A 22,083-nucleotide genomic window follows, 5' to 3' on the forward strand; every position below is an offset into this window, starting at 1 on the left:
TATTTCGTGAGATATGTGGCCCGGTCACGATCAATGGACCACCCTGTATATGGAGATGGATTCAAACACATACACTGCCGCAAAGATACAGCACGAGAAAAAAAGAAGAAACAAACTTTGCCTTTTTGAAACGTATTTTACTGGCAATTGCAGCAATGCAGAATAGAACAGGGCAGGAACACGGACCTGCGACACCTTAGAGTCACTCGAAATAGTCTAAAGATTCCATCACACACTGTCAACGCTATGGAAGACGCCTAATATCCGTGGTCTCACCATGAGCGAATCGCAATGTGTTCGAAAGAGTGTTCCACACAATGTCTCTTTCAGTTTTGGTGTAGGTCATAATCGCAACGTGGTAAGTATGGTGAATTTGGTGGATGCTCCAGTACTTCCCATCCCCATGGCGCGAGCAGATTCCACACACACGCTGCCGTATGGGCTCTCGTGTTGTCCTGAAGAATTAATACATCGTGTAGGCGTTCAGGACGTTTCTCCCGTCGTAGATACAGGAAAGTGTGACATTAGTACTATGCATTAATAGTTTGTCCATGTGGTCCGAAACGGCACAAAATCACTCCTCTATTCTCATAGGCTATGTTGGATGTTAACTTGACAGGAGAGGGATTGCGACAGATTTCTGCCAGCGTGGTGAACCTGAATGACGCTATTCCGTGGACTGGAGTTTCAATTCTGGCTCATAGGTGTTGGCCCAAAATTCATATATGGCGACGATTGTCGCAAATACATTGTCTCCTTCCTCCTCGTAACGCGCTAGATGCACACGAGAAGTTTCGTAACGTGCTCACTTTTCCACTTCACTTAGAGCATGAGGCACTTAGTATATAGCAACTTACATGCATGTGTAGGTCGTCGAGTAAAATCCTGTAGATTGTTGTCTTTTCAGTGCCAGTACGGCGCTGTAATTGCAGCAGCGTCCATCTTCTGACGTCCTCCAAGTGTTGGACGATCTTGGTACGAGCACAGTAGGTAAGCAAACTGACAGGCCCCCTGGTCGGTGCATGTCGGCCGTTGCAGCTCTGTCACGCCTGAGTGCATCTACCCACCGAACAACTGTCCGATACGGTAGAACAGCATTTCCTACTGCATCCACGAGGTCCTCGAGGCATTGTCGCGTAGTCCTTCCACGCTCGACTGCAGTCTTTGAGTAAGAGCGCTATTCAAATCGGGTAACATTCATCCTGAACGTTTGCTCAACTCACACTGTGGTCTCTCTTCATGCTTCGCTCCCCTAGAGAGCCTGTATAGGGAGAGAGTGGCCAACCGGACGATACGGCGGCCATTTTTCTGTCAAACTGCGGGCGGGACTTTTGAATGGCTAGTAGTGGAGTACACACTCACCGAATCAAAAGCACAAGACAATATGGCGAAATCATTCGTTAAATGCCTTTGTTTATAAGGATAACGTGGTATAATAATTTTCACACAGCCAATTTACAGGTCTGTTTTCAAATTTAACTATGTATATTGCAAGTTGTTTTATATGTAGTAAAAAGCAAAAACGACTTACTTCGCATAGATAAGAGCACTTGGTTGATTTCTACAAGGCTCCTGTTTGATTTATGTCAGCCCTGTTGACTGCGACTGCCCACTGCTTTCGTCTTCCTTCATTGCGTGCAAATGCTAACATGCGAAATCCACCTTCGCGTCTATTGGAACAACCAAATGCAGCACAACCTGGCATCGTTTACGAACGTCTGCAGAACAAATTACAGATGTCTAAAACAATACTGTACAATTACTAACGTGTTTACTTCAAACATGTAGGCCTACCGACTTCATCACAAAACGCTTCATTATTTCAACTCGTATGTAAGATCGCAAACGCTAATTACGTACTAAAAACGATATACAACTCAATCGAACATGCATGCACATTGCATAACAAGTCTCTCAATAATTCAAATACCTTTTAATCGCTTCCAAAAGCCCTCTGAAATTCAATTCAGCTCAAAAGCACGGCGAACATAGGAAGCGCGAGAGACGTTTGGCGCCATTTTTCTGCCAAAGCTAATCAACCAATCACGGGCAACTTCACCTATGTCCACTCTCTCCCTATACAGGCTCTCTACGCTCCCCTGGTAAGGACTGCCATCTAGCGTCACTGCACGATACTGTGGATGTTGGGGGTGACTCCTGATGCCCTGGAATGCGCGTAGTTTGTAATGTACTATCGCGTATGTACTATCGCGCTTGACAGTAAAACACGTTTGCAGCAACAAACTTCTTTTCGCCTTTTTTTCTCGTGTTATATCTCTGTGGTGGTTCTCCATCTCCATACATGTAATGTTTACATATGAACTAACGTCCCATTTGCGTATTTCAAATGGTTCAAATGGCTCTGAGTACTATGGGACTCAACTGCTGAGGTTATTAGTCCCCTAGAACTTAGAACTAGTTAAACCTAACTAACCTAAGGACATCACAAACATCCATGCCCGAGGAAGGATTCGAACCTGCGACCGTAGCGGTCTTGCGGTTCCGGACTGCAGCGCCTTTAACCGCACGGCCACTTCGGGCGGCTTGCGTATTTCGCAATTTTTCAATTCGTTACCGTTTTCGATGCAAAAAAAGTGCCATGACTTTTACAGCGACGCTTGTATAACACCATCAATTGGCAAAACCAATGTTTTTTATAATATAGATAACTTTATGAAGATTAGTGTTTTATGTTTTTCTAAATTTCCTTTTCAGCAGACAGTTTCCTTCCGGCGCATGAGAAAGCGAACAGGCGTCTCCCACAGAATAATTATCAAAACAGTAGTGCTGCGCAACACGACCTAGTGTTCGAAACAGGACGTAGCGTTCGGCTAACGCGAAACTCACGCTTTGTGACGAATGCAGCCACGAGGAACATTTCACGTATTAGTGTGTCGCTGTGGAAAATGAGAGGAGACAGAGGCCGACCAGATTCCATTCCTCGTTAAACATCGTGACAAAACAGCTAAACAGTGGTCTTTTTGTCAGCACTTGGTGTAATTTGCTGTAGATGTTATCTACTGCGCTGACTTCCGCGCGGGTCATTTGTAACAGATTCATATCTGACAGAAGCAGTAGGACGGTCCATGACGGCGCACAAAGCAGTGCGCTAATGAGGGCCGGACAACAGGAAGCGAAGTCGGCGCTCGGATAGTCGCGGCTGGCAACATAAATCCCCGGGGAGCAGCTGTATCGCCGATACAGACACAGCGGCCCTGCACTCTGCCCAGATGGCGAACCTGCTTCCGCTGCCGCTGCTGCTCCCAGCGTTGCTGCTGCTGATGGCGTCCCGAAGTCGGCTGGTGCTGGCCATCTCCAGCGTCAAACCTATCGTACGTACAGACAAGTATGATGAATCAAAATATCTTCCTTTTCTTTTTTCTTTTTTATCAGAATTGACATTTATCTGCACATCATCGCAGTCAGTTCCTTCATATCGGTAACTTAACCACCTCTGATTTTGCAAATTCCACACTACTGTTATATTTTCCTTTCTTTTTAATTATTAGATTAGAAAACCGGCAATGCCCGGGTATCCATTTTGGCAGTTTTGCATTAGAAACGAAAACAAAACACTAAATGTGTTCTAGTGAAAAATAAAAAAAATCATTTCCATGTTTTCGAGGAAACGTCACTGAAATAATGAAATAGTCGTACAAGGAAATATGCATAACGCACGAATGTGTATAATTACAGTATCCAAATTAGGAAACATGATCCCAGTCGGTTTCTGTACGCTGGGGGCTGCCGCTTCGCGTACCGAAAATGCTGTTTTCTAAGTGTCTCCGTGGCAACGCCTCTCCATAGGTGCATAGACGGCTATCGTTCTAGCATAGAGTCAATTGCACTTCGCAGTTGGAAGCGTTACCAGGTGTCACAAATTTTCTTTAGGTGACTCCACTGCAGGAGTGTCTTAGTAAAAAGAATAAATATATTAAAGCTTCATGCATGATATGCCGGTTTTTAAATTGTGTTTGTGAGGTAATATGTGTCGTACAGTGATACTTTGGTGTAGGTACATTCAGCGAAATAAAATGCGAATAGAGTTAGTAGGAACGGAATAATAAATTTAAACGTCATACATCATGTGGCTCTTTTTCGTGAATCTCAGTATTTATGACGTCATACCTTCTGATCTATATATAACACAATAAGATAATTTTCTAGGTACATTCAGCGGCGTATCTAGATCCTGTCTGCAAAATGTATTGCGAATAGAGTTACTGGGAAAGAAGCAATAAATTTAAATGTCATGCATTATGGGGCAGTTTTCACGCGTCTCATTGTTTATGACGTCACATCTCGTGAACTAGGATAGGTGATTTTTAAAGTCAAAGCGAAAATGGTTCAAATGGCTCTGAGAATTATCAGTCCCCTAGAACTTAGAACTACTTAAACCTAACAAACCTATGGATATCACACACATCCATGCTCGAGGCATGATTCGAACCTGCGACCATAGAAAGTGAAAGGGATTGTGTACCAATTTGTTTGGAATCGGTTCAGTGGGTTACGAGGATATGTGGATCATACACACACACACACACACACACACACACACACACACAAGTACACAGACATCCAATCTTTTTATCTATGGATTTCTACATATTTACAGTGATGATATACATGGAGTTCGTTTATAGTGAAGACATACACACAAATATGGTAACAGAGTAAAAGCGTGTAAGATGCTATCAAAAGATCCCACAATAGAGTACTTAAATTTATTACGGCCACATAACTGAGCTGTCAGCGTGGCTGACTTCCATGCATAGGACATGCGTTAGATTCCCAGTACTGCCAGGGATAATTTCTTGGTTGTAGAAGGAGGTCAACGCAGCGTTGTGACGTCAGATGTTGGTGTGCTGACCCCACGCCTCTGCATACCGCATTCCGTGACACTATTGGCAGAGGAACCAACGGGCCGGCCAGGGCCTGTGGACAGAGTTTACGTTCCTTAAATTTCTCGTTTTTAGTTGACCTTCCCCCCCATGAACCATGGACCTTGCCGTTGGTGGGGAGGCTTGCGTGCCTCAGCGATACAGATGGCCGTACCGTAGGTGCAACCACAACGGAGGGGTATCTGTTGAGAGGCCAGACAAACATGTGGTTCCTGAAGAGGGGCAGCAGCCTTTTCAGTAGTTGCAGGGGCAACAGTCTGGATGATTGACTGATCTGGCCTTGTAACATTAACCAAAACGGCCTTGCTGTGCTGGTACTGCGAACGGCTGAAAGCAAGGGGAAACTACAGCCGTAATTTTTCCCGAGGACATGCAGCTTTACTGTATGATTAAATGATGATGGCGTCCTCTTGGGTAAAATATCCCGGAGATAAAATAGTCCTCCATTCGGATCTCCGGGCAGGGACTACTCAAGAGGACGTCGTTATCAGGAGAAAGAAAACTGGCATTCTACGGATCGGAGCGTGGAATGTCAGATCCCTTAATCGGACAGGTAGGTTAGAAAATTTAAAAAGGGACATGGATAGGTTAAAGTTAGATATAGTGGGAATTAGTGAAGTTCGGTGGAAGGAGGAACAAGACTTCTGGTCAGGTGATTACAGGGTTATAAATACAAAATCAAATAGGGGTAATGCAGGAGTAGGTTTAATAATGAATAAAAAGATAGGAGTGCGGGTTAGCTACTACAAACAGCATAGTGAACGCATTATTGTGGCCAAGATAGACACAAAGCCCATGCCTACTACAGTAGTAGAAGTTTATATGCCAACTAGCTCTGCAGATGAAGAAATAGATGAAATGTATGACAAGATAAAAGAAATTATTCAGGTAGTGAAGGGAGACGAAAATTTAATAGTCATGGGTGACTGGAATTCGTCAGTAGGAAAAGGGAGAGAAGGAAACATAGTAGGTGAATATGGATTGGGGGGAAGAAATGAAAGAGGACGCCGCCTTGTAGAATTTTGCACAGAGCATAACTTAATCATAGCTACACTTGGTTCAAGAATCATAAAAGAAGGTTGTATACCTGGAAGAATCCTGGAGATACTAAAAGGTATCGGATAGATTATATAATGGTAAGACAGAGATTTAGGAACCAGGTTTTAAATTGTAACACATTTCCAGGGGCAGATGTGGATTCTAACCACAATCTATTGGTTATGAACTGCAGATTGAAACTGAAGAAACTGCAAAAAGGTGGGAATTTAAGGAGATGGGACCTGGATAAACTGAAAGAACCAGAGGTTGTAGAGAGTTTCAGGGAGAGCATAAGGGAACAATTGACAGGAATGGGGGAAAGAAATACAGTAGACGATGAATGGGTAGCTCTGAGGGATGAAGTAGTGAAGGCAGCAGAGGATAAAGTAGGTAAAAAGACGAGGGCTAACAGAAATCCTTGGGTAACAGAAGAAATATTGAATTTAATTGATGAAAGGAGAAAATATAAAAATGCAGTAAATGAAGCAGGCAAAAGGGAATACAAACGTCTCAAAAATGAGATCGACAGGAACTGCAAAATGGCTAAGCAGGGATGGCTAGAGGACAAATGTAAGTATGCAGAGGCTTGTCTCACTAGGGGTAAGATAGATACTGCCTACAGGAAAATTAAAGAGACCTTTGGAGAGAAGAGAACCACTTGTATGAATATCAAGAGCTCAGATGGCAACCCAGTTCTAAGCAAAGAAGGGAAGGCAGAAAGGTGGAAGGAGTATATAGAGGGTTTATACAAGGGCGTTGTACTTGAGGACAATATTATGGAAATGGAAGAGGATGTAGATGAAGATGAAATGGGAGATAAGATACTGCGTGAAGAGTTTGGCAGAGCACTGAAAGACCTGAGTCGAAACAAGGCCCCGGGAGTAGACAACATTCCATTAGAACTACTGATGGCCTTGGGAGAGCCAGTCATGACAAAACTCTACCATCTGGTGAGCAAGATGTATGAGACAGGCGAAATACCCACAGACTTCAAGAAGAATATAATAATTCCAATACCAAAGAAAGCAGGTGTTGACAGATGTGAAAATTACCGAACTATCAGTTTAATAAGTCACAGCTGCAAAATACTAACGCGAATTCTTTACAGACGAATGGAAAAACTGGTAGAAGCGGACCTCGGGGAAGATCAGTTTGGATTCCGTAGAAATGTTGGAACACGTGAGGCAATACTAACCTTACGACTTATCTTAGAAGAAAGATTAAGAAAAGGCAAACCTACGTTTCTAGCATTTGTAGACTTAGAGAAAGCTTTTGACAGCGTTAACTGGAATACTCTCTTTCAAATTCTGAAGGTGGCAGGGGTAAAATACAGGGAGCGAAAGGCTATTTACAATTTGTACAGAAACCAGATGGCAGTTATAAGAGTCGAGGGGCATGAAAGGGAAGCAGTGGTTGAGAAAGGAGTGAGACAGAGTTGTAGCCTCTCCCCGATGTTACTCAATCTGTATATTGAGCAAGCAGTAAAGGAGTAGGTATTAAAATTCATGGAGAAGAAGTAAAAACTTTGAGGTTCGCCGATGACATTGTAATTCTGTCAGAGACAGCAAAGGACTTGGAAGAGCAGTTGAACGGAATGGACAGTGTCTTGAAAGGAGGATATAAGATGAACATTAACAAAAGAAAAACGAGGATAATGGAATGTAGTCAAATTAAATCGAGTGATGCTGAGGGGATTAGATTAGGAAATGAGACACTTAAAGTAGTAAAGGAGTTTTGCTATTTAGGGAGCAAAATAATAGATCATGGTCGAAGTAGAGAGGATATAAAATGTAGACTGGCAATGGCAAGGAAATCGTTTCTGAAGAAGAGAAATTTGTTAACATCGAGTATAGATTTAAGTATCAGGAAGTCGTTTCTGAAAGTATTTGTATGGAGTGTAGCCATGTATGGAAGTGAAACATGGACGATAACCAGTTTGGGCAAGAAGAGAATAGAAGCTTTTGAAATGTGGTTCTACAGAAGAATGCTGAAGATAAGGTGGGTAGATCACGTAACTAATGAGGAGGTATTGAATAGGATTGGGGAGAAGAGAAGTTTGTGGCACAACTTGACTAGAAGAAGGGATCGGTTGGTAGGACTTGTTTTGAGGCATCAAGGGATCACAAATTTAGCATTGGAGGGCAGCGTGGAGGGTAAAAATCGCAGAGGGAGACCAAGAGATCAATACACTAAGCAGATTCAGAAGGATGTAGGTTGCAGTAGGTACTGGGAGATGAAGAAGCTTGCACAGGATAGAGTAGCATGGAGAGCTGCATCAAACCAGTCTCTGGACTGAAGACCACAACAACAACAACAACAATAGTTGACCTTCAGTCTTATGACGTGGTATGATGCTGTCTGGTACGACATTCTTTATTGTGTAACACTCTACATCTTAGAATAGCACTTACATTCAACGCCTTCAGTTACTTATTGGATATATTCCAACTTCTGTGTTTCCTTGCAAATCTTACTCTCTTTAGCTCTCTCTGATAATATTAGAGTTATTCTCTGATGTCCCATCATCCTGTCCTTATCAGTATTTTCTACACACTCGTTTCCTCACCTATTCTGAGGGGAACGTCATTTCCTATTAGTTGTAACATATCAGCTAGATGGTAATTCACCCTCCCACCGAGGCACAATAGCCATTTGTCTCCAGAGGTGGCGACCTGTGCAGTTCGGGATCGAGAAAAGCTGCATGGCGCACACGAGCAGATAGCGGACTAGTCGTCGACCCAAACGCATATTATTAGAAGATGTCTGCAGTTTTAATGACGTTTTTGAAAGCAGAAGGGACTAAGGGACGCGTCCACAGGACTCGAGACATAAACACTTAATGGGTGAATCTGCCAAGCAAGCCGGCCGCTGTGGCCGAGCGGTTCTAGGCGCTTCAGTCTGGAACCTCGAGACCGCGACGGTCGCAGGTTCGAATCCTGCCTCGGGCATGGATATGTGTGATGTCCTTAGGTTAGTTAGGTTTAAGTAGTTCTAAGTTCTAGGGGACTGATGACCTCAACTGTTAAGTCCCATAGTGCTCAGAGCCATTTGAACCATCTGGCAAGCAAGAGGATGCCTTCTAGAAATAACGTTGCGGTGCGACAGTTAAGATGGATGTTGCAATGTAATTTGATTACCCATAAGAAGAGCTGGCGTGTCCCGTACATGGTGATGCCTGGGTAGGTATATCTGCAGGACGTTCTTGAGGAGATGTCCTGGTGTGGGAGATTTCATTTTGAGATTTAAAAAGGAGTTACCTTTCGGTGAGATTTCAGTGGGAGACACTAGAGTTGTAAGGATTTCCATGATGGGCTTGACGAGGGTTTGCTTCTGATCGCCACTGCACTGACACTGGACATCCAGTTCTGAAACATTCATGTCGACCAGATATGCTGCGAAGTGTGAATGCAGCTGCACCAACAGCCCAGCCATCGCTCGACAAATGAATGCTTTGCGCTGCAGTATAGCATTTCTGTCAATGTCCGCCTGCCAGTTTCTTTTCTCTCCTAGTCACCACTATTTAAAATAATAAGGAATAAAATAATAAAAGCCCTCGTAACGACCGTTCGGATGCAGGCTGAGTTGGCATCCCTTCGCTCCCAGCTTCAGGCAGTGTTGGCTTCGGTCACACAGCTTGAGGCTGTTGCCAATGGGCATCACTGTGGGGGTCCGGATGGGAGTTTGTCGGGGACGGCCAGCTCGTCCCACGCATCCCCCGATCGGACTAAGACTGTGGTTGCCCGGGATACTGCCCGCATTGAGGCTGATCCCTCACCTGTGGTAGAGTGGGAGGTCGTCTCAAGGTGTGGCAGGGGGCGAAAAACCTTCCGGAGGGCTTAACGGAAGGCCTCTCCAGTTTGTCTGATGAACCGGTATCAGACTCTGTCTCAGGCTGATACTGATCTTCGGCCTGACATAGCTGCTGGTCCTGTTCCAGAGGTTGCCCCTCAGTCTGCAAGATCCGGGCGGTCGCAGAGGGTGGGCTTACTGGTACTTGGGAGCTCCAACGTCAGGCGCGTAATGGTGCCCCTTAGGGAAATAGCAGCAAGAGAGGGGAAGAAAACCAATGTGCACTCCGTGTGCATACCAGGGGGAGTCATTCCAGATGTGGAAAGGGTCCTTCCGGATGCCATGAAGGGTACAGGGTGCACCCATCTGCAGGTGGTCGCTCATGTCGGCACCAATGATGTGTGTCGCTACGGATGGGAGGAAATCCTCTCTGGCTTCCGGCGGCTATCTGATTTGGTGAAGACTGCCAGTCTCGCTAGCGGGATGAAAGAAGAGCTCACCATCTGCAGCATCATCGACAGGACTGACTGCGGACCTTTGGTACAGAGCCGAGTGGAGGGTCTGAATCAGAGGCTGAGACGGTTCTGCAACCATGTGGGCTGCAGATTCCTCGACTTGCGCCATAGGGTGGTGGAGTTTCGGGTTCTGCTGGATAGGTCAGGAGTCCACTACACGCAACAAGCGGCTACACGGGTAGCAGGGGTTGTGTGGCGTGGGCTGGGCGGTTTTTTAGGTTAGATGGCCTTGGGCAAGTACAGAAAGGGCAACAGCCCCAATGTGTGCGGGGCAAAGTCAGGACATGCGGGGACCAAGCAGCAATCGGTGTTGTAATTGTCAACTGTCGAAGCTGCGTTGGTAAAGTACCGGAACTTCAAGCGCTGATAGAAAGCAGCGAAGCTGAAATCGTTATAGGTACAGAAAGCTGGCTGAAGCCAGAAATAAATTCTGCCGAAATTTTTACAAAGGTACAGACGGTGTTTAGAAAGGATGGATTGCATGCAACCGGTGGTGGAGTGTTCGTCGCTGTTAGTAGTAGTTTATCCTGTAGTGAAGTAGAAGTGGATAGTTCCTGTGAATTATTATGGGTGGAGGTTACACTCAACAACCGAGCTAGGTTAATAATTGGCTCCTTTTACCGACCTCCCGACTCAGCAGCATTAGTGGCAGAACAACTGAAAGAAAATTTGGAATATATTTCACATAAATTTTCTCAGCATGTTATAGTCTTAGGTGGAGATTTCAATTTACCAGATATAGACTGGGACACTCAGATGTTTAGGACGGGTGGTAGGGACAGAGCATCGAGTGACATTATACTGAGTGCACTATCCGAAAATTACCTCGAGCAATTAAACAGAGAACCGACTCGTGGAGATAACATCTTGGACCTACTGATAACAAACAGACCCGAACTTTTCGACTCTGTTTGTGCAGAACAGGGAATCAGTGATCATAAGGCCAGTGATCATAAGGCCGTTGCAGCATCCCTGAATATGGAAGTTAATAGGAATATAAAAAAAGGGAGGAAGGTTTATCTGTTTAGCAAGAGTAATAGAATGCAGATTTCATCCTACCTAACAGATCAAAACGAAAATTTCTGTTCCGACACTGACAATGTTGTTCATGGAAGAAGTTCAAGGCAATCGTAAAATGTGTTTTAGACAGGTACGTGCCGAGTAAAACTGTGAGGGACGGCAAAAACCCACCGTGGTACAACAACAAAGTTAGGAAACTACTGCGAAAGCAAAGAGAGCTTCACTCCAAGTTTAAACGCAGCCAAAACCTCTCAGACAAACAGAAGCTAAACGATGTCAAAGTTAGCGTAAGGAGGGCTATGCGTGAAGCGTTCAGTGAATTCGAAAGTAAAATTCTATGTACCGACTTGACAGAAAATCCTAGGAAGTTCTGGTCTTACGTTAAATCTGTAAGTGGCTCGAAACAGTATATCCAGACACTCCGGGATGATGATGGCATTGAAACAGAGGATGACACGCGTAAAGCTGAAATACTAAACACCTTTCTCCAAAGCTGTTTCACAGAGGAAGACCGCACTGCAGTTCTTTCTCTAAATCCTCGCACAAACGAAAAAATGGCTGACATAGAAATAAGTGTCCAAGGAATAGAAAAGCAACTGGAATCACTCAACAGAGGAAAGTCCACTGAACCTGACGGGATACCAATTCGATTCTACACAGAGTACGCGAAAGAACTTGCCCCCCTTCTAACAGCCGTGTACCGCAAGTCTCTAGAGGAACGAAGGGTTCCAAATGATTGGAAAAGAGCACAGGTAGTCCCAGTCTTCAAGAAGGGTCGTCGAGCAGATGCGCAAAACTATAGACCTATATCTCTGACGTCGATCTGTTGTAGAATTTTAGAACATGTTTTTTGCTCGTGTATCATGTCGTTTTTGGAAACCCAGAATCTACTATGTACGAATCAACATGGATTCCGGAAACAGCGATCATGTGAGACCCAACTCGCTTTATTTGTTCATGAGACCCAGAAATATTAGATACAGGCTCCCAGGTAGATGCTATTTTTCTTGACTTCCGGAAGGCGTTCGATACAGTTCCGCACTGTCGCCTGATAAACAAAGTAAGAGCCTACGGAATATCAGACCAGTTGTGTGGCTGGATTGAAGAGTTTTTAGTAAACAGAACACAGCATGTTGTTATCAATGGAGAGACGTCTACAGACGTTAAAGTAACCTCTGGCGTGCCACAGGGGAGTGTTATGGGACCATTGCTTTTCACAATATATATAAATGACCTAGTAGATAGCGTCGGAAGTTCCATGCGGCTTTTCGCGGATGATGCTGTAGTATACAGAGAAGTTGCAGCATTAGAAAATTGTAGCGAAATGCAGGAAGATCTGCAGCGGATAGGCACTTGGTGCAGGGATTGGCAACTGTCCCTTAACATAGACAAATGTAATGTATTGCGAATACATAGAAAGAAGGATCCTTTATTGTATGATTATATGATAGCGGAACAAACACTGGTAGCAGTTACTTCTGTAAAATATCTGGGAGTATGCGTGCGGAACGATTTGAAGTGGAATGATCATATAAAATTAATTGTTGGTAAGGCGGGTACCAGATTGAGATTCATTGGGAGAGTGCTTAGAAAATGTAGTCCATCAACAAAGGAGGTGGCTTACAAAACACTCGTTCGACCTATACTTGAGTATTGCTCATCAGTGTGGGATCCGTACCAGATCGGGTTGACGGAGGAGATAGAGAAGATCCAAAGAAGAGCGGCGCGTTTCTTCACAGGGTTATTTGGTAACCGTGATAGCGTTACGCAGATGTTTAATAAACTCAAGTGGCAGACTCTGCAAGAGAGGCGCTCTGCATCGCGGTGTAGCTTGCTCGCCAGGTTTCGAGAGGGTGCGTTTCTGGATGAGGTATCGAATATATTGCTTCCCCCTACTTATACCTCCCGAGGAGATCACGAATGTAAAATTAGGGAGATTCGAGCGCGCACGGAGGCTTTCAGACAGTCGTTCTTCCCGCGAACCATACGCGACTGGAACAGGAAAGGGAGGTAATGACAGTGGCACGTAAAGTGCCCTCCGCCACACACCGTTGGGTGGGTTGCGGAGTATAAATGTAGATGTAGATGTAGATGTAGATTTTATTTGATTAATAATGGACATATCATTATTTTATTTCACTACTAACTGTGACGTTTAATGTACTTACATCCGTGACTGCCAAAATTAATTTTAGTGATAATTTAATTGGATTCTTATGGATAGTGTTATTAAATGCTTTATTTAGTTTTCAAATTCCCGACCAATGTGCAAATAACATTAAGTTATAATTTGTGAATGCCAGCACAAAAATCAGTCAGGCTACAAATTACACACTATTTTCAACATCCTTTAATTGCACAACGATTCAAACACTTCGATTATCTTCTTTTACGGTTTTTCAAGAGTCCGTGATTGACTTCCACACAATACTGTTTTCCAGCCATACATTCTTATAAATTCCGTCATCAAATTAAGGCGTTTTTGATACTAATAGAAAATGCCTATTTTCCTGTGTTAGTGTCCTTTTCATGTCACTCTTGCTTCATCCATCATGTGTAATTTTGCTTCCAAGGTACTAGAATTCCTTCACTTCATCTACTTTTTGGCCCATAATTTTTACGTTAATTTTAGCAGTACTCCAACTTATGCTAATCCTCATTACTTTCGTCTTTCTACAGTTTAATTGCAATTCATATTCTATACATGTTAAATTGTTTATTTCATTACAACCGTCCTCACTTCCACCGAGGATAGCAGTGCAATCAGCAAACCTGATTATAGTATCCTCTCATCTTTAACCTCGTGTTTCCGTCGTTGCTTCTTCGATGTATAGGCTAAATGGTAGGGGTGAAATACTACATCCCTGTCATACACCTTCGGTCTTTGGCCTCCAATTCGTATTATGGTCTCATGGTCATTGTATATATAATATATTATTACCCTATACCTTACACACAGTTTTCTGTGAATTTCTAACGTTTGCACCATTTTGAGTTTCGAATGTATTTTATGGATCGATAAAATTCTTTATTTTTCTTGAGTCTTGTTGGTATTGTTAAGTGCAACATCAGAACTGTCTGCCTGGTGACTTTTATCTTTCCTAGTGCGAAATTGATCGTCATCTAACACATTCCCGTTTCATGTCACATTATGTGCTATATTATTATTGTGAGCAATTTGGATGCGTAATTCTCGCATTTATTTTCACTTTCTGTCTTCGGGATTGTGTGGACGATATTTTTCCGAAAGTCTGATGATATGTCTCAAGTGTCATAGATTATTCTGCACCATCATATTTGAAGTAATCCCCCTGATAGTGAATGCACTGATCCAAACGTTTCTATCACTTCCGAAATTCATATAGGAAGTATTTCTTTGGTAAGCTATTTAGTACCATATAGTATATCAAGTTGCACCTGTGTTCTTGGGGTAGCGTCTTTGATTGATAATCAAAACGTCCTCGGTCCCTGGTTCGAATTACAACGGCTTAAATTTTTATTAATAATAAGCATTGGAGGTCGAAGACTTCCCGCATAAGAAGTCACTCTCATTCTTCCAACGGCCTTGTCAAAGAGAGCAGAGGAGCGGACAGGGATTCAGGGCACTCTCTTGTTCTTGGGGTGGGATACTGCCCATAAAGGAGGAAGAATTAGCAATGAACAACGGCAAAAGGATGCAGAAGACAATGGAAACCATTGCACTGAAGACACATAGTGTGCATCCACAGGGTATGTTGCCTGAAAATCCATTTGCAAATAATTCCGGAATAGTCCCCTATACGGATCTCGTTGTGGAACAGCCAAAGGGGCGGTGACCCTGAAAGCAAAATTGAATAACCAACGAAAGGATAACATTCTACTAGTTGGTTCAAAAAATGGTTCAAATTGCTCTGAGTACTATGGGACTTAACAATTGAGGTCATTAGTCCCCTAGAACTTAGAACTACTTAAACCTAACTAACATAAGGACACCACACACATCCATGCCCGAGGCAGGATTCGAACCTGTGACCGCAGCGGTGGCGCGGTTCCGGACTGAAGCGCCTAGAACCGCTCGGTCACTCCGGCCGGCCTACTAGTCGGGGCGTCGAATGTCAGAAGCTTGAGCGTAGTAGGGAAGCTACAAAATCTGTAAAGGCAGATGTAAAGGCTCAGTAGTAGGGGTCAGTGAAGTGAAATGGAAAGAAGACAAGGATTTTTGGTCAGATGGGTACAGGGTAATATCAACAGCAGCAGAAAAAGGCATAACGGGAATGGGAATCATTATTAATAGGAAAATAGGGTAAAGAATGTGTTACTATGAACAGTTCAGTGATAGGGCTGTTCTCATCGGAATCGAAAGCAAACCAACACCGACATCATAGTTCAGATATACATACCGACGTCGCAAGCTGAAGTTGAGGAGATAGGGAAAGTATACGATGATCTTGAAAGAGTAATACAGCACACAAATGGAGATCGAAATCTAATACTCATGGGAGACTTGAATGCAGTTGTAGGAGAAGAAGCAAAAGAAGAGGTTACAGGAGAATACCGGCTCAGGACAAGTAACGAGAGAGAGGAGAAAGGCTAACTGAGTCCTGTAATAAATTTCAATTGCGGTAGGGAATCAAGAATCACAAGAGGACTGGGTATACTTGGAAGTGAGCGAGTGATACGGGAAAATTTCAGGTAGATTACTTCATAGCCAGACAGAAATTGGAAATCAGATACTGGGCTGTAAGTTGTACCCAGGAGCAGATATATAGTCAGATAATTATGTAGTAGTGATAGAGAGTAGTAGACTTAAATTTAAGAGATTAGTCAGAAAAATCAATGACCAAAGAAGTGGGATACAGAAGTATCAAAGAATAGAGATATATGCTCGATCTTCTCTAAAGCTATAGATACAGCAATAAGAAATAGCTCAGTAGGCAGTACAGTTGAAAAGTGACATTTCTAAAAAGAGCAATCACTGAAGTTAGAAAGAAAATTATAGGTACAAAGAAGGTAACTGTGAAGAAACCTTGCATAACAGAACATATACTTCAGTTGGTAGATGAAAGAAGGAAGTACAAAAACGTTCAGGGAAAATCAGCAACACAGAAATAAAAGTTTATCAGGAATAAAAATAAATAGGAAGTGCAAGGAAGCTAAGACGAAATTGCTGCATGAAAAATGTGAAGAAATCAAAAAAGAAATGGTTGTCGGAGAGACTGACACAGTATATAGGAACAACATTCGGTGAAATTAAAAGCAAGGGTGGTAAAATTAAGAGTGCAACGGCAATTCCACTGTTAAATGTAGAGGAGAGAGCGAGTAGGTGGAAAGAGTATACTGAAGGCCTCTTTGAGGGGGAAGATTTGTCTGATGTAATAGAACAAGAAATAGGAGTCGATTTAGAAGAGAGAGTGGATCAAGTATTAGAACCAGAATTTAAAAGAGCTTTGGAGGACTGAAGATTAAATAAGGTAGAAGGGATAGATGATATTCCATCAGAATTTCCAATATTCTGTTGGTGTGCAGAATGTATGAGTCTGGCGACATACCATCTGACTTTCAGAAAAATATCAAACAAAAAATTCGGAAGACTGAAAGAACTGGCAAGTGCGAGAATTATCACACAATCAACTTAATAGATCATGCATCCAAATTACCTACAAAAATAATATACAGAAAAATGGAAAAGAAAAGTGAGGATGTGTTAGATGACTATCAGTTTGGCTTTAGGAAAGATAAAGGCACCAGAGGACCAATCCAATTGTTGATAATGGAGAGCACTCCGTCTTCAGGCCAAAAGTAGCCCATCGGGACCATCCGACCGCCGTATCATCCTCACCCTAGGATGGGGATAGCTAGCTCCTCAATTGGCATCACGAAGCTGAGTGCACCCCGAAAAATGGCAACAGGGCATGGCAGCCCGGATGGTCACCCATCCAAGTGCCGGCCACACCCGACAGCACTTAAATTCGGTGATCTGATAGGAACCGGTGTATCCACTGTGGCAAGGCCGCTGCCCTTGATAATTGAAGCAAGACAAAAAAAAATAGTATTCATCGATCTGGAGAAAAGGGTTCGAGAATGTAAATTGATGCAAGACGTCCGGAATTCTGAGCAAAATAGGGGTAAGCTACAGGGAGAGGCGGATACTATACAATATGCACAAGAGCCAAGAGGGAATAATAAGAATGGACGACCAAGAACAAAGTGCTCGAATTAAAAAGGGCGTAAGACGGGGATGTAGTCTTTCTCCGCTACTGCTCGGTCTGTACATCGAAGATTCACTTAAGGAAAGGTTCAGGAGTGGAATTATAATTCAAGGTGAAAGCATATCAGTGATACGATTAGTTGATGACATTGCTATCTTGAGTGAAAGTGAAGAAGAATTACATGATCTGCTGAATAGAACGAACAATATAATGGGTACAGAACACAGAGTGAGAGTAAGACGAAAGTAATTAGAAGTAGTAGAAATGAGAACTGCAACAAACTTAACGTCAGGATTGATGGTCACGAAGTAGATGATTTTAAGTAGTCTATCTAGGCAGCTAAATAACCGATGACGGAAGGAGCAAGGAGGACATCAAAAGCAGACTAGCACTGGCAAAAAGGGCATTCCTGGCCAAGAGAAATCTATTATTATTAAACATAGTCGTTAATTTGGGGAAGAAATTTCTGATAATGTACGTTTGGAGCACAGCGTTGTACGGTAGTGGAACATGGACTGTGGAAAAACCGGAACAGGAGATAATCTAAGCATTTGAGATGTAGTGCTACAGGCGAATATTGAAGCTTAGTGGACTGATAAGGTAAGGAATGAGGATGTTCTGTCCGAAATCGGGGAGGAAATGAATATGCGGAAAACACTGACATGGAGAAGTGAGTCGATGGCAGGACATCTGTTAAAACATCAGGGAATGACTTCCACGTTATTAGAGGGAGCTGTAGAGATCGAAAACTGTTGTGGAAAGCAGAGATTGGAATACATTCAACAAATACACTCCTGGAAATTGAAATAAGAACACCGTGAATTCATTGTGCCAGGAAGGGGAAACTTTATTGACACATTCCTGGGGTCAGATACATCACATGATCACACTGACAGAACCACAGGCACATAGACACAGGCAACAGAGCATGCACAATGTCGGCACTAGTACAGTGTATATCCACCTTTCGCAGCAATGCAGGCTGCTATTCTCCCATGGAGACGATCGTAGAGATGATGGATGTAGTCCTGTGGAACGGCTTGCCATACCATTTCCACCTGGCGCCTCAGTTGGACCAGCGTTCGGGCTGGACGTGCAGACCGCGTGAGACGACGCTTCATCCAGTCCCAAACATGCTCAATGGGGGACAGATCCGGAGATCTTGCTGGCCAGGGTAGTTGACTTACACCTTCTAGAGCACGTTGGGTGGCACGGGATACATGCGGACGTGCATTGTCCTGTTGGAACAGCAGGTTCCCTTGCCGGTCTAGGAATGGTAGAACGATGGGTTCGATGACGGTTTGGATGTACCGTGCACTATTCAGTGTCCCCTCGACGATCACCAGTGGTGTACGGCCAGTGTAGGAGATTGCTCCCCACACCATGATGCCGGGTGTTGGCCCTGTGTGCCTCGGTCGTATGCAGTCCTGATTGTGGCGCTCACCTGCACGGCGCCAAACACGCATACGACCATCATTGGCACCAAGGCAGAAGCGACTCTCATCGCTGAAGACGACACGTCTCCATTCGTCCCTCCATTCACGCCTGTCGCGACACCACTGGAGGCGGGCTGCACGATGTTGGGGTGTGAGCGGAAGACGGCCTGACGGTGTGCGGGACCGTAGCCCAGCTTCATGGAGACGGTTGCGAATGGTCCTCGCCGATACCCCAGGAGCAACTGTGTCCCTAATTTGCTGGTAAGTGGCGGTGCGGTCCCCTACGGCACTGCGTAGGATCCTACGGTCTTGGCGTGCATCCGTGCGTCGCTGCGGTCCGGTCCCAGGTCGACGGGCACGTGCACCTTCCGCCGACCACTGGCGACAACATCGATGTACTGTGGAGACCTCACGCCCCACGTGTTGAGCAATTCGGCGGTACGTCCACCCGGCCTCCCGCATGCCCACTATACGCCCTCGCTCAAAGTCCGTCAACTGCACATACGGTTCACGTCCACGCTGTCGCGGCATGCTACCAGTGTTAAAGACTGCGATGGAGCTCCGTATGCCACGGCAAACTGGCTGACACTGACGGCGGCGGTGCACAAATGCTGCGCAGCTAGCGCCATTCGACGGCCAACACCGCGGGTCCTGGTGTGTCCGCTGTGCCGTGCGTGTGATCATTGCTTGTACAGCCCTCTCGCAGTGTCCGGAGCAAGTATGGTGGGTCTGACACACCGGTGTCAATGTGTTCTTTTTTCCATTTCCAGGAGTGTAATTGAAAACGTAGGTTGCTACTCTGAGATGAAGAGGTTTTGACCTTCATCTTGGATAAGGCGAAGAATTCACATGGGACCAAGTCTTGTAATAATAATTGTAATTATGTTCTTAATAAAAAATTACGAATAATGTTGCGCGTTTATGCCGTCGTACATTGTCTTGGTGAAGTATATAAAATATCGTTTATCACATCTGTGAAAGTATTTTCTCCTCGTGTCCTCCGTCAGACGCCTTAAACCGTAGTAGTACAGCTGTTTACATCTGACAACATGCAATTCTTGATATTTTTGTATTATTTGTATCGTCAAATACAACATCAGAACTGCCTCTGTGGTAGCATTTAACTTCCCTAATGCAAATTGATTGTCACGAAATGTCGAGTGCCATCGACAGTGGATATCAAACTGATTCCTTATTTTTTATATTTCCAGAATGCATTTAACATTGTACCTCACAAGTGGCTTGTAATCAAATGACCTGCTTGTGGAATATCGTCTCAGTTACGCAATTGGATTCATGATTTCCTGTCAGAGAGTTCACAGTTCGTAGCAACTGACGGAAGGTCATCGAACAAAACAGAAATGATTTCCGGCATTCCCCAAGGTTCTGTTATAGGGCCTCTGCTGTTCCGTATCTATGGGGTGATTATAATTAAACTTTCAAACCGCTGTAGAAATAGCACCACTGGTCAGAATGACGTCAAATTGCAACGGAGTATTATAGGAGAAGGGGGAAAACTTATGGCAGAAGAAAAGTAAATAGTTACAAAATTGACAAATGAATCATACAACAATGCCTGCGGTGTACGTTTGACTTTAAACAAAATGTACTATTCACTTTGTATGGGGGTAAAGCTGTGATACTGTTAGTTACGTAAGCCCATCCACCATGGCAAGATAAAATCACATCGGATGGGAAAAATCGGTTTTAGTTATTCCGAGGCCAAAAACTGCATACAAAGCATCAATCACATCACAACGGTTTTTAATTGTCCCGAGGCTAAAAACCGCATAAAAGCATCAATCAAAATCGAGTCGGATTATTAATTTCCGTGTGACTGATGCAAAATATATTCAATATGCCGTGCACCGTTTTCAGCAACAAGTTCAAATCGAGAAAATGCATGTTCCTTAACTGATCGAAGTGTTTCCGGGGTCACGTTCAGAATGTGTTACGCAATGCGTGCCTTCCGTGCAGCTAAGTTTGCTGTCGGAACACTGAACACAACATCTTTCAGATAGCCCCATAGCCAGAAGTCACATGGATTAAGATCATGGGATCGGGACGGCCAGGCTGTAAGGAAATGGCGGATGATAATTCTAGCATTTCCGAATGGTGCTTCAGCAGATGCTTAACTGGATTTGCAATGTGCGGAGGTGCGCCATCTAGCATAAAAATGATCCCATCCACACATCGACGCTGTTGGAGAGCTGAAATGACATGTTAGCGCAAATGACACTCAAAGCGCTTACCAGTGACGGTACAGGTAACAGGACCGGAATCACCTATCTCTTCGAAGAAATATGGCCCTATGATAAATGATGCCGTTAACCAGCACCACACAGTGACCATTTCAGGATGAAGTGGTGGGTTTTCCGTTGCCCATATCTGACAATTATGTGTATTGACATATCCTGTTAGATTAAAGTGGGCTTCGTTTGTCCACAAAATCTTCCACGGCCAGTCACTGTCCACTTTCATGCGAGCAAGAAATTCTAAAGCAAAGATTCAACAGGAAGCAAGTCTTGTACATGCGTAATTTTGAATGGATAGTAAAGAAGAATGTTTCGTAGGATTTTACGCACCGTTCTCCTGGGTATGTCCAATGTTTGGGCAATTCTCCGTGCATTGCTGCGGCCATTGCTTCTACTGACGTGGAATCAATTCGTTTCCTCCCTCTACGAGCTTGCACACCAAAAGAATCCGTCTTTTCGAATTTCCGAATCATTTTCTCCAGACTCACGGCAGCCATCGGACCAACGCCTTTTTTTAAATCCTTCAGTGTATGGAGCTTCCGCAGAGCGACGTGTACACAGTCATCGTTCTTGTAATACAGCTTTACAAGCAGAGCGCGATCCTGCATTGAGACAGTCATGTCGAACGTCACAGCCGTGAAACGAGGTAAAGCCGTGTACCTGGCGTATTTATACCAACTCCAATGGATCGTGCGCATGGAAGGTGTTTTTATTTACGTATTCTGACACGCTGAGCACCATCCATTAATCGATTTTCACTCTACTTTTTTCTTCGGCCGTACAGTTTCCCCCGTCTCCGATAATGTTCCGTTGCAATTTGACGTTATTCTGACCAGTGGTGTTATTTGTACAGCGTTTTGAAAGTTTAACTTTAATTATAATCACCCTGTATATTGACGATTTTATTAGACAATCGGAGCGCTGTCTTAAGTTGTTTG

The 22,083-nt window shown here is 43.9% G+C and overlaps 1 protein-coding gene across 2 annotated transcripts in view; it reads left to right on the forward strand.

Moving 5' to 3' along the window:
• The first annotated feature begins 3,179 nt into the window (after positions 1 to 3,179).
• The window catches only part of LOC126260048 (uncharacterized), a 38,677-nt gene continuing 19,773 nt past the window's right edge, over positions 3,180 to 22,083 (forward strand). The window contains exon 1 of one of the 2 annotated variants that reach the window (XM_049957234.1): positions 3,180 to 3,332. In XM_049957234.1, the coding sequence (XP_049813191.1) occupies positions 3,231 to 3,332 (102 nt within the window). In that variant the 5' untranslated portion in view covers positions 3,180 to 3,230. The remainder of the gene's footprint in view (positions 3,333 to 22,083) is intronic. The other variant, XM_049957235.1, reaches the window with a different exon arrangement.

The sequence above is a fragment of the Schistocerca nitens genome, chromosome 5 (assembly GCF_023898315.1).
Source record: "Schistocerca nitens isolate TAMUIC-IGC-003100 chromosome 5, iqSchNite1.1, whole genome shotgun sequence".
NCBI classification, from domain to species: Eukaryota; Metazoa; Arthropoda; class Insecta; order Orthoptera; family Acrididae; genus Schistocerca; species Schistocerca nitens.